The sequence below is a fragment of the Apodemus sylvaticus genome, chromosome 7, assembly GCF_947179515.1.
Source record: "Apodemus sylvaticus chromosome 7, mApoSyl1.1, whole genome shotgun sequence".
Lineage (NCBI taxonomy): Eukaryota > Metazoa > Chordata > Mammalia > Rodentia > Muridae > Apodemus > Apodemus sylvaticus.
In genome coordinates this window covers 97,701,334-97,715,266 of record NC_067478.1, presented here as the reverse complement: position 1 = coordinate 97,715,266, position 13,933 = coordinate 97,701,334, and the positions used below count along the sequence as shown (strand labels likewise).

Here is a 13,933-nt window from a genome sequence, read left to right as displayed (position 1 = left end):
ATGTACCCTATAAAAGTACATAGTGTTGGCTAAGCATTTATGTAAAAACATGTCTCCATGAAGATTAGTGGTGCCCTTACTTTCCATGCAACTATATGTAAGTCAGTTCTTTTTTCTTAATCTCCAAGAAGAGAGAAGAAATATTTACTAGCTACAGTTCTGATAATTCAAGTCTGAGGCCAGAAACTTTGCAAGGAAAGGGCGATTAACTAGCTCTCAGCTCCCCATGTCAAGGGCATGATGCTAGCTAGTGTCAGCTCAGCTCTGTGAAGATCTGTGACAAGTGGCATGACCATGTTAGAAATACATGCAAGATAGACTGATCAGCTGGTAAGCCAGAAAGCCCAAAAGGCCAGACAGGGGCCAGACCTGTCCTCTCATGAGAACTAGCTAGAACCTCAGAGGTTTGTTTTGATTCAGGTATCCAGGGACTCTCCTCTAGGCTCCTCAAGGCCTCACCACCTCGTAACATGGCCACACTAGGGGCTAAGCTACCAGCACAGCGATCTGCTTAAGACAGGTTTTTGAATGGCAGATAGATGTACTCACTACACCTTTAAGTATGTGCTGTATTAAGTTTAAGGTAGCAGTCACAGATTCTAAATTCTCACTCTAAACTCTACCTACACACACAGCATCACTATAAAAGGATCTTTAAAAAGCGAAGACACACAGGAGAGTGGGAGAAATCGCTAACCTGGATGTTTATAAAGCAGAACAGAAAGTCTGTATATCACCTTGAGGCTTTTCTCAACTGTCAGTAACACAAAAGTCCCTGCTGGGAATCTCTGTCGTCCCAATGCTTGGTGAGAAGTAGGGAACCAGCTCTGAGGTCATTTAGGAAGTTTTCTGTCTTCTCTTTCCTCTTTGCCTTCTCCTGAGTGTCAGTGAGGCTCTGGGTGCAACACTGCCTATAGTGAGCATATCTGGCTTTACATGTAGTCATGCTGAGATCTGACAATGCCTATTTCTATGTTCATCATCATCATGACCAATAATCAATCAATCAATCAATCAATCAATCAATCATTCTTCCTCCTCCTTTTCTTCCTCCTCTTTTTCCTCTTCCTCCTCCTCCTCTTCTTTTCCTCCTTAACCTTCCCCTTCCTCTTCCTCCCCACCCCCCCCCACACCACCCCCCACTGGGTTTTATGTATGCCAGACTTGAGAGCCTTGTACTCACTATGTAGCTTTTAACTTCTGATCCTCTTACCTAAATGCTGAGATTATAGGCGTGCAACAACGTACTCAGTTTATGGTTCTGTGATATACTATATCTCCAGTCCTTAAAGAGAATCTTTTAAAGAAGGCTTAGGTAGCACGGAAGAAGGAAGTTGTTGAATATTCAGGGTAGTCATCAGTGTCTGCTACAATTGTTTTTATTTGAAAATAAGGAAATGAATAAAAAACAAGGAAACAAATACTTGAGATTGAATTGCAAAGCCAGGCTTATTTCATTCTCTTAAAGTTTCAACTATGTGTCTTTCTGCTGAAAAAGTCTCCCGTTAAGTCCACATTAAAGATCTTTTCACCTGGACCTGATCTCAAGTTTCATTTGGTTAGCACATCCATGGATACCTCCGTGAAGCACACACTATAACAGACTCAGCAGGATTTCTTGCTTGTTTCTAGAGTGTTATGATACTCAAAATCATGAATGATGTCTTCTCTTTACCAGGAGCATTAATCTCTTGCCAGCCAGTTGGAGAGCTGGCTGTTCTTGCAGAGCACAGCAGTTGATTCGCAGGACCTATGTAGGGTGCTGTAACTCCAGCTCCAGAGGATCCAACACTGTCTTCTGGCTTTTAAGGACATCAGAGTGCACACACACACACACAATTATGTTGTAACTCTTGTCAGGCACAATAGGAAACATTTTTGGTATAGGGTTGCAGGCTGAGAGAAGGCACCTGCTTAGCATGTAGAAAGTGGTGCCTTCCATTCCCAGCACTGCAAAGAGGGAGGGACTAAAATGGCATTATGTGTTTTCTAGTCACTTGACTGTGTTCAGAACAGTGTGGCTCACGTCAGCTGCAGTTACAGCCAGTAGAAATGTACTGACTGGAGGCTGGGAAGCCGGAGCATAGTGCTGACAGTCTGATAAGGGTCTCCAAAGCCTGTATGGTGGAAGAGCGAAAGAAGGAGACCAAACCGAAAAGGTTCAAATTCAAACCTTTGAACCTTGAACCTGTTTCTGTATGACCAGCCCATTCTTGTAATAACAGCATTGATCTGAAGGTGGGGATCAGGCCCTTATGGCTTAATCACCAGTTCCACTTCCAATTGCTGTTACCATGATGGTTATGCTCCCACCTGGGTTTGGAAACAGCCCAACATGCGGCTCTGTCACAGCCTGGATCTCTGCTGTGTGGTTCGTGGGCGGTGAAAGTGTTAGAGCGGTACAGCTCAGGAGAATGGGCTGTCAGCCACTGTAGTCTGCTCATGACAGAGTAGGACTTTACTGTGACATTTAGAGCAGTAAGAACATGTGACTCACAGACAGGAGAATGGGATTTGTATCACACTTGTGGGATAGCATTTGTGATCACAGTTACCCAGAAAACCCATGAAGTAGTCAAGAAGACCGTAGACTCTAGTAGGTTTCATTGGGGATGCTTACAGGATACATGTGGGTTTTTTAGAATACATGTAGATGGTATGGTAGTTCAAAGTTAATTGTTTAATGTTGAGGATTTTTTTTTATGTGGTGGAAGAATAAGACACTAATTCTAAGTCTTATTGAGAGAAAAATATATCACATAGAATAAGGGTTTTTGTTTGTGTTTTGTTTTTGTTTGTCTGTTTTTGATTTTTCTGTCTATAAGTTCAAGTATTTTATTTCAACCCTGGGAGTTTCTGCGAGTACGGTTCAGCAGATCATCCCACAGCTGTTTAGGTCAAACTAATTTGTATGTTTCTTGGCTCTTAGAATTTCTCAAAAATTTGTGGACCAAAACTTTGGCAGATCAGACTTCCACATTTGGATCCTTCTCTGTGACTCATTGGTGGTCAGATCGTCTCTGTAAGGAGTCTAAACAGACTGGCCTGCATTCCCAGCCAGACCTCCTTCAGAGAGTCTATTTCGTAAGCTCTGTATTCGCTCTAATTTAATTTTTTTAAAAAAATAATTCCATGCAGTGAAACGTGTTCCTGGAGCTTCGGAGTATCCCGTGAAAGAGTTGAGTACCCCTCCCAGTCCTTCAGGAAACGGAGGGAACGTGGGGCCTGCCACCGGCCCTGCCAGGAGCAGCGACATGTTGTACCTCATCGTTGGCTGTGTGCTTGGGGTTATGGTCCTCATTCTTATGGTTTTCATTGCGCTGTGTCTGTGGAAGAGTCGCCAACAGAGCTCCATACAGAGTGAGTCATTTATAAGTATTTCCTCGTATTTTTCTAAAGATGGGTAGAAAAAATATTGTCAGAGTAAATATTGATTCCTAGCACTCTGATGTATTTGTGCCATGGAATGAAGGCTGTTAGACACTCTCCACTCAGGGGAGGTGACTTTAGAACCAGTCATGCTGCCAGCCAAAGCATGTGGAGCATCAAATTAAGTTGCCCAATAGAAATAAACACCAAAGCCAAAGCTGAGCAGGTCTCCAACTAAATAGCTGTGTTGGTGCTGCGAAAACCTGGCTTTGCTGGACCACCAAAGAGGATGCACATCAGCTCTGGAATCTGCTGTAGGAATGTCTCCAGGCTGGCGCAAGTCTAGTCAACAGGAAATAGAAATGGCTTGATGGAAAGAAGGTACTGAAGACCTCTAAGTGACTGTCATTGTATGTCATGAGTGGAGATAACATGGTCCTGCCTCTGTCACTGCTGTACCCAAACAACTCTGAGGTGTCATCCTACCTCCCAAATACACCGAGTAAGAAGTGTGATCGGAAGGTTGACGATGGTACTGTTTCAGTACCAACAGCCTTCGTTTCCTGCCCCTAACTATTTGAAACACTATAGCCAAATCAAGCAGGGATATCAGGCTTTGGTGAAGAGAAGATTCTCCTGTTTGGCCCAAGAATAATGAAATAAAATAAAAGTAAGAGGAAACCAACAGTAACAAGTACTTCCAGGGGCCACGCCCAGTCCTCCCCTTTTAAGTTAATAGCTCACAAAAAATAAAACCATCAGTTTTGATTAGACAGCACCTTCCAAAAGAGGCATGACTGGATTGGGGGTGTCAGGCTGCCAAGTTTGTGCCCTGTTCTAAATGATTCTGTTGTGTTACATTGAATTGTGTATATGTGTTGAATAATTAAAGCATTGTTTTAGTTATCTGAGCAAGATTGGTCTGATAAGTAATTTTCCTCAGTGATGGTAATATTTTTACAAAAAAAAAAAAAAAAAGCTCTCACGAGAGTGTTTATTTGACCATTTATGCACCAGAAGAAACTCACTGCCTCCTGCTTGTCAGACATTGCTAAACAATGGTGATCAACTGAGGAGGGCCTTCTCTGAAGGAGCTCAGATTAGCTAGCACAGGAGGATATGAACCTGGGGAGAGAGCAGGCCAAGGAGGAAGTTGGAGAGGATGTAGCAGGAACCAGGAAGCAGATTTGAGGCTTGGATTCTTAGGGTTATCTTGGCTTTCCTAAATGTTTCTGGCAAATGTGTCTTTGGAGATCAGAATTTGCTCAGGAGCTTTTAACATAAGGATTAGAACTGCCTTTTCTGCCTTTGGTACTTCACACCCTTGGCATGCAAGATGACAGGAGATACTACTGAAGGGCCAGCAAATGGACACGCATCATGCTGTTTTTACCTAAAAGCACTGCTTCCTGCTGTTTAAAATGTTAGTTTTTTTTTTTAAGATTTATTTATTTATGTATGTGAGTATTCTATTTGCATGTATGCCTGCATGACTGAAGAGGGCATCAGATCTCATTATAGATGGTTGCGAGCTACCATGTGGTTGCTGGGAATTGAACTTAGGACCTCTGGAAGAGCAGCAGTGCTCTTAACTGCTGAGCCACCTCTCCAGCCCAAAGGTTGTTTTTTTTAACTCATGGTTGTGACAGTTGTTTTGAGCTCTTGACGTGGAGGAGTCTGAGCACGCCTACTCAACTGTTGCCCTGCTTGGAGCGATGCCTCTGCTGCACTCTGTTCCCATGGGAGTGATTTCTTCCTGGCAAACTCCCTTCTATTAGCAGAGTCTGAGTTAAGTCAGCTACTCCTTACTGGAAAGAAAAGGCAGCAGCAGCTGTACCAAAAGCTTTGTGAGAACAGTTTAGCATGTTTTATTTCAGTCTTGCTGGTAGTTTCTCAGTATTTCACGAATAAAAGTTTTCAGCGGGAAGAGTTTTTCCTTCAGTATCTGACTTTGCTTTTCCATCTGGATTTGTTTGTTCTTTTTAACAGAATATGATCCTCCACGCTACCTCTACCAGGGGTCAGAGGTTAACGGGCAGATGGTAGAGTACACCACTCTCTCGGGAACAGCCCGGATCAACGGGAGTGTGCACGGAGGCTTCCTCAGCAATGGTGCCCTCAGCAATGGCTGTTCTCACCTCCACCATAAAGGCCCGGATGGCGTCAGCGGGATCCTGAATGGGAACATAAACGGGGGGCTTTATTCTGCACACGCAACCCCCCTAACCAGGACCTGCGTGGAGTTTGACCATCCTCACCACCTAGTGAATGTAAGAGATCTCACTGTAAATGATCACGTGTCTGGGTCCCAGTGTGGCAGGATAGACACCCCTAAGCTATGCTATGGGTCTCAGGCAGCTGCACATCCAGAGTAGCCTTCATTGGTTTTCTGTCATCAGTAATAGCTGTAGCTATCAGCTTTCTCTAGCTTTTAAAACTATTTACCCCAAAGTGGAATGCAGGCAGGAGGAGCTCATGGAGAGTTGTTCTTGAGGCACAATGGAACTACGGCCGAGCAAACACCAGGCCAGATGGTTCACATTTGATTTGCTCCGAGCTGAGTCTGAGAACTCAGTGCCCATAGGTCTGGCAAATGGAGGAGTGGACTGCCGCCCATGGGATGCCCCTGAGGGAGGAGGGGTAGCACTGCTCCCCACTAAACAAGCAGTGCCAGTTTGGTACCTGCTGTGGTCATGAACAGTGCAGGTCCGCGTGCTGCTAAGCGTCTTGATCTTCCAAAACATTTGTAAATATAGGGGGAAAATCACCAGATGCTAGGATAGGGCTCAGATTCTCTTTTCTTCGGTGCTGGAGATGGGATCTGGGGCTTCTCGCATAATAGGCAAGCATTCTAAATTCACCCCCAGCCTGTGAAGATCATGCCAAAGACCTCCACAGGTTGCCAGGCTGTGACTCCTGACCCATCATGAGTTTGTTTTGTACATTATTTGTTTCAAACCCTGTAACTTATAAGCTTTTTATAGTTTAGAATATTAGTATTCTTTAGCCACAGTAGTTCTGCTGCAAGCCCTTGAAACGTCCTTATTTCTGACACAAATAACTGTTTATTTGTGATGGGACTTTGTCTTAGTCAGGGTTTCTATTCCTGCACAAACATCATGACCAAGAAGCAAGTTGGGGAGGAAAGGGTTTATTGAGCTTACACTTCCACGTTGCAGTTCTTCACTAAAGGAAGTCAGGACTGGAACTCAAGCAGGATTGGAAGCAGGAGCTGATGCAGAGGCCATGGAAGGATGTTTCTTACTGGCTTGCTTCCCCTGGCTTGCTCAGCCTGCTCTCTTATAGAACCCAAGAGCACCAGCCCAAAGGTGGTACCACCCACAAGGGGCCCTCCTCACTTGATCACTAATTGAGAAAATGCCCCCCAGCTGGATCTCGTGGAGGCACTTCCCCAACTGAAGCTCCTTTCTCTGTGATAACTCCAGCCTGTGTCAAGTTGACACACAAACACATCACTATTAAGCCTCAACCCTTACTTTCTTATTCATCCCCAAGATCTAAATTACTTTAAAAGTCCCACAGTCTTTACACATTAAAAGTTCAATCACCTTAAAATGTCCAAAATCTTTAAAATTCAAAGTCTTTTAAAAATTCAGTCTTTTAACTGTGGGCTCCACTAAAATACTCTCTTCCTTCAAGAGGGAAAGATATCAGGGCACAGTCACAACCAAAAGCAAAACTCAAACTCCAAATATCCAATGTCTGGGATCCAACTCATGATCGTCTGGGCTCCTCCAAGGGCTTGGGTCACTTCTCCAGCTCTGCCCTTTGTAGCACACAGCTTGTCTTCTAGGCTCCAGCTGCCTGTACTCTACTGCTGCTGCTGTTCTTGGTAGTCATCGTATGGTACTGGCATCTCCAAAACACTGTTGACTTCTACTGTAATTAGGCTTCACCAATAGCCTCTCATAGGCTCTCTTCATGGTGACAAGCCTCTGCTCCTATGCATGACCCATTCAAGTCCTGGGCCATCAATTACAACTGAGGCTGCACCTTCAGCAATGGCTTTCCGTGGCCTCTCACTGTGCCAAGAGCCTCAGCTGCTCTTCATGACTCCTTCATGCCTTCAAAACCAGTACCATCTGGGTGACTCTTACACAGTACCAAGTCCAGCCACAGCACAAAATACAACTGTGGCTATCTCTGGAACACACTCTCTGTGCTCTCAGAAAACACTTCCAAGAAGATTTCATCTCAGTGATGTTGGTCTCTTCTTAATCACCGCTAATTTCTTAGCTCCAGCTAACCAGCATCAATAGTCCCAGTAACACAAAGGTTTGCTTTAGTGGTTCAGATATCTTGTTACTTACAGCTGATTCTTCAGCCCCAGCTAACCAAAACCGCAGAATCTTCACAATCAAAACATGGCCACTTTAAGAGTCTTTAATCTTCCCTCTGAAATTTTACAAGCCAGGTCTCCATCTTCTGCACGGTTCGTAACATTGTCTTCTAAGCTCCTACAGAACTTTCCACAGCTTTTCTAGCTCAAAGTTCCAAAGTCCTTCCACAATCCTCCCCAAAACATGGTCAGGTTGTCACAGGAATACCCCACTCCCAATACCAACTTCTGTATTAGGTTGGGTTAGTCACAGAATGTATGGATAGTCTTTATATAGTTAGGGAATTTGTCGATGACTTACAGTCTATAGTCCAACTCCCCAACAATGGTCAGCAGCAGCTGTGGATGGAAGTCCAAGGATCTAGCCGTTTCTCAGTCCCATGAGGCAAGCAGGCAATGATGAGTGAGAGCAAATCTTCCTTCTTCCAATGACCTTATATATCTCCAGCAGAGGCTGTAGCCCAGATTAAAGGCTGTAGGTCTCCAACAGAGGGTGTGGCCCAGATTAAAGGTGTGTGCATCCATGCCTTTAATCCCAAATGATCTTGAACTCGGAGATCTCCTTGTCTTAGCCACTATGCTTCAAGATCTCCATACCAAGATCCAGGTTAGAAACTTATATCTCTGAGCCTCCAAATTAGGATCATAGGTGAGCCTTCCAATTCTAGACTGTAGTTCATTCCAGATGTAGTCAAGTTGACAACCAGGAATAGCCACTACAGACTTGAATGACTGGCGGAGTTCAAGTAATGCTGCTTTTAGGGCCCATGCACAAGGAAGATTGATCTATTATATTCTCTGCCTGGGCGTCCATATTGCCTTTTAATATTGCCTTTTAATATTGCCTTCAAATAATTTGCTTAGTGGATTAAGGTAATCACTGGTTTAGTTTTTACTGTTATTCTGATTACAAAGACATTCGATACAATCTGGGAAAGTTAAGGGTTTTTTTTTTCATCTTTAATTTAGTAAAGATATTGAAATATTAGATTTACAAAGCAAAACTTTAAAGTGCATTTGTATCATAAAGCTAAAAAAGAACCTATGGCTTTGTGTGACTGGATTTTTGTACATTCTACAAATTGTATCATTACCGAAAGATAATAATTTCATTATTTTGTGGAGCAACCCATGGCTTACCTTCAGACTTCCTAACGGCTTTGTCACCATTCCTAGTCCACGCCTAGTCTCAGTCAAGGAAGCCGATGGAGAGAGCATTCAACTTGCTCTCTCTAAAAGAAGGAGGAACCCTAAGGAGACGCTGTGCACACGACCCAACTTGCCACTTAGATGACAACTACCCCATTAGGTGACAGGCTTAGAAGTTGTCAGCTGTGTTTCAAGATTTTCCATTTTCTTAATTTTCTCAAAGGGGAAAAAAAATCAAGAAATTAAAATCTCCCTAGTCATCATGAAAATCACAGATTAGGCTTTAACAAATTCAGCAATTCTCACAAATGACGGCATTTTTCTGAACTGCTGGAGTTTGCCCACATATACTGAATGTAGTCTAGGGATAGTCTTTCTGTTTTCCTAATCATTCCTGTTGTTAGGTGGATCAGGGTTACTGAAAGAATGTTCTACTCTTGGTTTGCTTAGGTTCTGGCTTTTGTTATAAGATAAATGAAATGGAAAGTGTTTTAGCAAAAGCAATTGCCTGAACCTTTTCTAGCCTTCAAGATTTGGGTACCCTGTGATAAAGCCACCCCCACCACCCCTGCCCTTCAAATTCAGCTCTGCTGTTTCTCTTCAGAAAGCAGAACCCTGAATCTAAGGGCAGTCAGTCTGTAACTTCCTGTTTGCCATTCTGTATGTCAAGTGAACATTTTACAATGAGGTATGTGTTAATCTGGGCATTTTCCTTAATTGCTGAGAATTTTCCGCCAAAAGCAACATCAGAATATTAATATTCCCTTCAAGTCATTGCTGGCTGAGAGTCTACTCCATCTGGAAAGACATGACGTTTTTCAACAGTGCAGTGAAGTGAACAGACCCAATCGAAATAATTACAGGAAAATGAAGATGGGTTGATTTTGTGACATCATTCAAATAAACTTTACACCATGTCTCTCTAATGGGCATCACATAAGCTTTTTCCATGACTGTTAGAAAAGAAAACATAAGTGGGCGCTTATGATGTATAATATATTTTAAGGCATAAATTTGAAATACTAAAAGGAAGTGACTAACCTCCCTCCATTTAGTCGCCTTTTTCTAGCACAGAGGCACCTGGAAGAATGTAGCAGTTTAGCTTTCGGGGTGTAGTGTAACATTGTGTGGGGCTCACTCGTGAATAAGCAGTATGCATTGCTCAGGCAGTGTGAGAAAACGTACCGCATGCCCACTTGTTATCGATATGTATCTGTGGTTATTTGGCAAATGGTCTCTGGCTTCTTCAGCTTCTTCTTTTCTTTCTTCTCTAATGTTGTCCTCACCAGAGTGGAGGAGTGTACACAGCCGTGCCTCAGATTGACCCACTGGAATGCATTAATTGTCGGAATTGCCGGAACAACAATAGGTAGGTTCCTGTGTGCCCAGCCACAGTGCTGTGACTAGTGCATTCTGTGCTGCTACCTTGATGTTTTCCTAAACTTAACCTCTGACACAGAGCTTCACCGCCCTCAGTGTAAGACTGTTAATATTGTTTTCCCTGCCCTATAATTGTCATCTTTCTGTGCCTCAGTTTCTTTACACATGTAGCGACAATCTTAGGAGCTTGGTTTCTTACCAGCATTGATTTCTTACCAGCATTGTTGAAGGGCAGGTTTCTCAACAGTGTTGAAGGGCATATAGTTGTTGTCTTTTCCCATTTCTTATTTTCATGCCTGTGTTGGCATAAGAATAAATGCAGTTGATCATGTTTAAGCAGTAAGCAAAACAAACCCAAACCATCTCTCATCTATATGGTAGTTTTTCCCATAATAGTGCTGAAATTTTCCTACTAGATTATGCACTCTTCCTTCCTTCCTTCCTTCCTTCCTTCCTTCCTTCCTTCCTTCCTTCCTTCCTTCCTTTCTTTTTTCCTTCTTTATTTTTTTCTTTAATTGTTAAAATTGTAAGATACTTAAGAAGTTTTACTTGGACCATGGTGGTATACGCCTTTAGTCCTAGTACTTAGCAGACATAGGCAGGTGATCTCTGTGAGATTATGGCTAGCCTGGTCTACCAGTGAGTTCCAGGACAGTCAGGCTACATAGAAAGACCCTGTCTCAAAATAAAGACCACAACAAAATTGTTTGTGTGTATACATGGGTATGGATACATGTGTGTGCATGTGGAACTTAAAAAGTAACATAGAAAATAGGCATGGTGTCACATGTCTATAATCTCAGTAACCTGTAGTTTCAAATTTTGGGAGCTGTGATCAGGAGAATTCCAAATTAAGACTAGCCTGGGATATATAGTAAGACCCTGTCTCAAACACAAGCAAATGAAAATCCACCAACTTTGACACACTGAATGGTAGAAAGCTTTAATAGTACTTCCTGTAGCAGACATTTGGTTAAGAATTCCATCCCATATACAGTTACCAAACCCAGACACTATTGTGGATGCCAACAAGTGCTTGCTGACAGGAGCCTGATATGATGTCTCCTGCGAGGCTCTACCAGTGCATGACAAATACAGAGATGGATGCTCTCAGCCAACAATTGAACTAGCACAGAGTCCCCAATGGAGGAGCTAGAGAAAGGACCCAAGGAACTGAAGGGGTTTGCAGCACCATAGGAGGAACAACAATATGAACCAGCCACTATCCCCAGAACTCCCAGGGACTAAACCATCAACCAAAGAGTACACATGGAGGGACCCATGGCTCCAGCTGCATAGGCAGCAGAGGATGGCCTTGTTGATCATCAAAGGGAGGAGAGGCCCTTGGTCCTGAGAAGGCTGGATGCCCCAGTGTAGGGGAATACCAGGACATGGAAGCAGGAGTGGGTGGATTGATGAGTATGGGGAGGGGGGATGGGTTAGGGGGTTTTCAGGGGACAGGAGAGTCAGGAAAGGGACAACATTTGAAATGTAAATAAAGAAAATATCTAATAAGAAATTTAAAAAAAATCTTGATTAAAAAAAAAAATCTGGGCCTGATTGTGTAAGCTTGTAATCCCAGCTACTTGGAAGTCTGAGGCAGAAGAATTCTAGGTTCAAGGCCAGCATGGTATGGGGATGAGGACTCCAAACTCTTTCTTATACTTCTGTACAAATCAATTCCAAAGGACTATTGAAGTTGCATAAGACATTTAGTTCTTTTCCATAATGATGGTATTGAATTACATAGTCATGAAAACCCATCCCTCCACTGAAATCCTGTAACTTGAAAACTCAGTCCTATATAAGATAGCTGAGGGTAGCTTGATATTTGGACCGTGCATTATCCAGAAGGGTTCAATCTGTAGCTTTTAAATGGAGCAAATGTTAAGCGTTACCCCTGAGAGTTAGTGACGTCAGAAGGACCTGGCCAGTCACACATGCTTTCAAGGCAGGCAAGCTGAGTGCACTGGAATAAAAGCAAGCCTGGGCTAAGACCTGTCTCAGAAAACAAAAAGCACATTGTTTTAGAAATTCTCAGAACAGAGCAATAAATCGTTGCTACATTTTGTTATTTACTTACCATGTAAAGGCTTATGTGTTAGCAAGAGCTGGCTGACTATTTTGTGTACTAAAAGTATTTCACTTCTGTGACTCTCATTTTGAAAATGTTCATGTATCAAAGCTGCAGTTTTGTTCAGATCTGTCACAGTTTGTTAAGAAACATGTGAAATAACTTGTAAACCTAGGTGTAGTGGCTCTTGCCAGAAAACCTGTACTTGAGAGGCTGAGACGATCAGATTGCCATGGGTCAACTTAAGCTACCTAGCAAGAACTTTCTTTTTTTTCCAATAAACCACAGCGGGGGAGTTCGTGAAGCTGGCCCACACTCGGAAGTAATCAGGTGGTTTAATGGAACAGTGGTAGGCAGAGATTTTGTGTCTCGAGCTGCCCTTTGTGGTTCTCGTGGTCGTCACAGACCTCAACTCTCCTTACAAATTAGAGTCTTGTAATTTGGTCTGAAAATAAGTAGTCCTGTGCTTCGTCACTGCTTAAACCTGTAAACTTGGGAGATTTACACAGGATCTCAGAGTTAGCATCCTCATCCGAACATCGAAGGGGTATTCTGAGTATTGAAAGACTGATCGCAGTGCAATATAAAATTCCATAAAATATCTCTATGATGAGATTCTGTCTCGGTGTCCAAAATAGATCCCATTTCTTTAAGAGAACTTAAATGATGCTGGCAGCTTCGGTTTGGCCTCTTATGCACATCTGTATAGAATCCGGTGGTTTTATTATAAATTGTAATTGTATTTCCTTGGTTTTGAGGTTAATAACTTCCTGCATTCCAAGTTTGTTTCACTGCTATCTGGAAACAGGTGAATTCTCTTCAGCTGTGTTTTTTCTGACTTAAATCTTCTTCCTGCATGAAGGAACACTCACAGATACCCAGAGAGACATATACATACATACATGCACACACATACAGATATACACAGAGACAGACAGACAGACAGACACACACACACACACACACACACACACACACACACGGAGTTGTATTAATGAGTATGTCATTTCTCAGAAACCAGAATCATTTAACTTCCCATTTCTAATGCTGTGGATAGACATTGCAATTGAGAATGGATATCTGGTCTGCCAGCCTAACACTTCTGTGACAAACACCTAAGAGGAACAGTTTTAAAGGAGGAAAGGAGACCAGCCTTGCAGCTCAGACCTATAATACCAGCTACTCAAAAACCCGAGGCAGGAGGATTTTAAGTTTAAGCCTGCCTGAACTACAGAGTAAGTTCAAGCTTAGGTTGGACAATGTCGTGATACTTTGTCTTAGAAATAAAATTAAAAAAAAAAAAACAAACACTCAAAGAGCTGGGGACAAAACTCAGTGGTGGGTCACTTGCCTGGTGTGTGCAAAGCCCTGAATTAAATCAACAATAACCCCCCAAAGGAGGGAAATGTATGCCTCAGCTCAGCCTCAGGGCGGTATTCACGGTCGCTCGACACCATTGCTTCTGGGCTCTGTCGGCTGCAGAGCATCCCAAGGGAATGAGCCAAGCAGCTCATTCCACAGTGACCCGTGCCATCCAGAGCCACAGCAGGTTAGTGAAAGGCTTTAAGCAGCCCTTCAGCAGTTACAACTGTGCCTTCAAG

General features: G+C 43.0%; 1 protein-coding gene across 4 annotated transcripts in view; it reads left to right on the top strand.

The window, feature by feature from the left end:
- Positions 1–13,933, top strand: part of Cdon (cell adhesion associated, oncogene regulated) — an 89,724-nt gene that overhangs the window by 61,845 nt on the left and 13,946 nt on the right. For all 4 annotated transcript variants that reach the window (XR_007978868.1, XM_052188718.1, XM_052188719.1 and 1 more), the window contains exons 16-18: positions 3,139–3,360; positions 5,359–5,639; positions 10,168–10,247. Coding sequence is in view for 3 of the 4 variants with exons in the window: in XM_052188718.1 (XP_052044678.1) it covers positions 3,139–3,360; positions 5,359–5,639; positions 10,168–10,247 (583 nt within the window). In the remaining variant the exon portion in view is untranslated. The remainder of the gene's footprint in view (positions 1–3,138; positions 3,361–5,358; positions 5,640–10,167; positions 10,248–13,933) is intronic.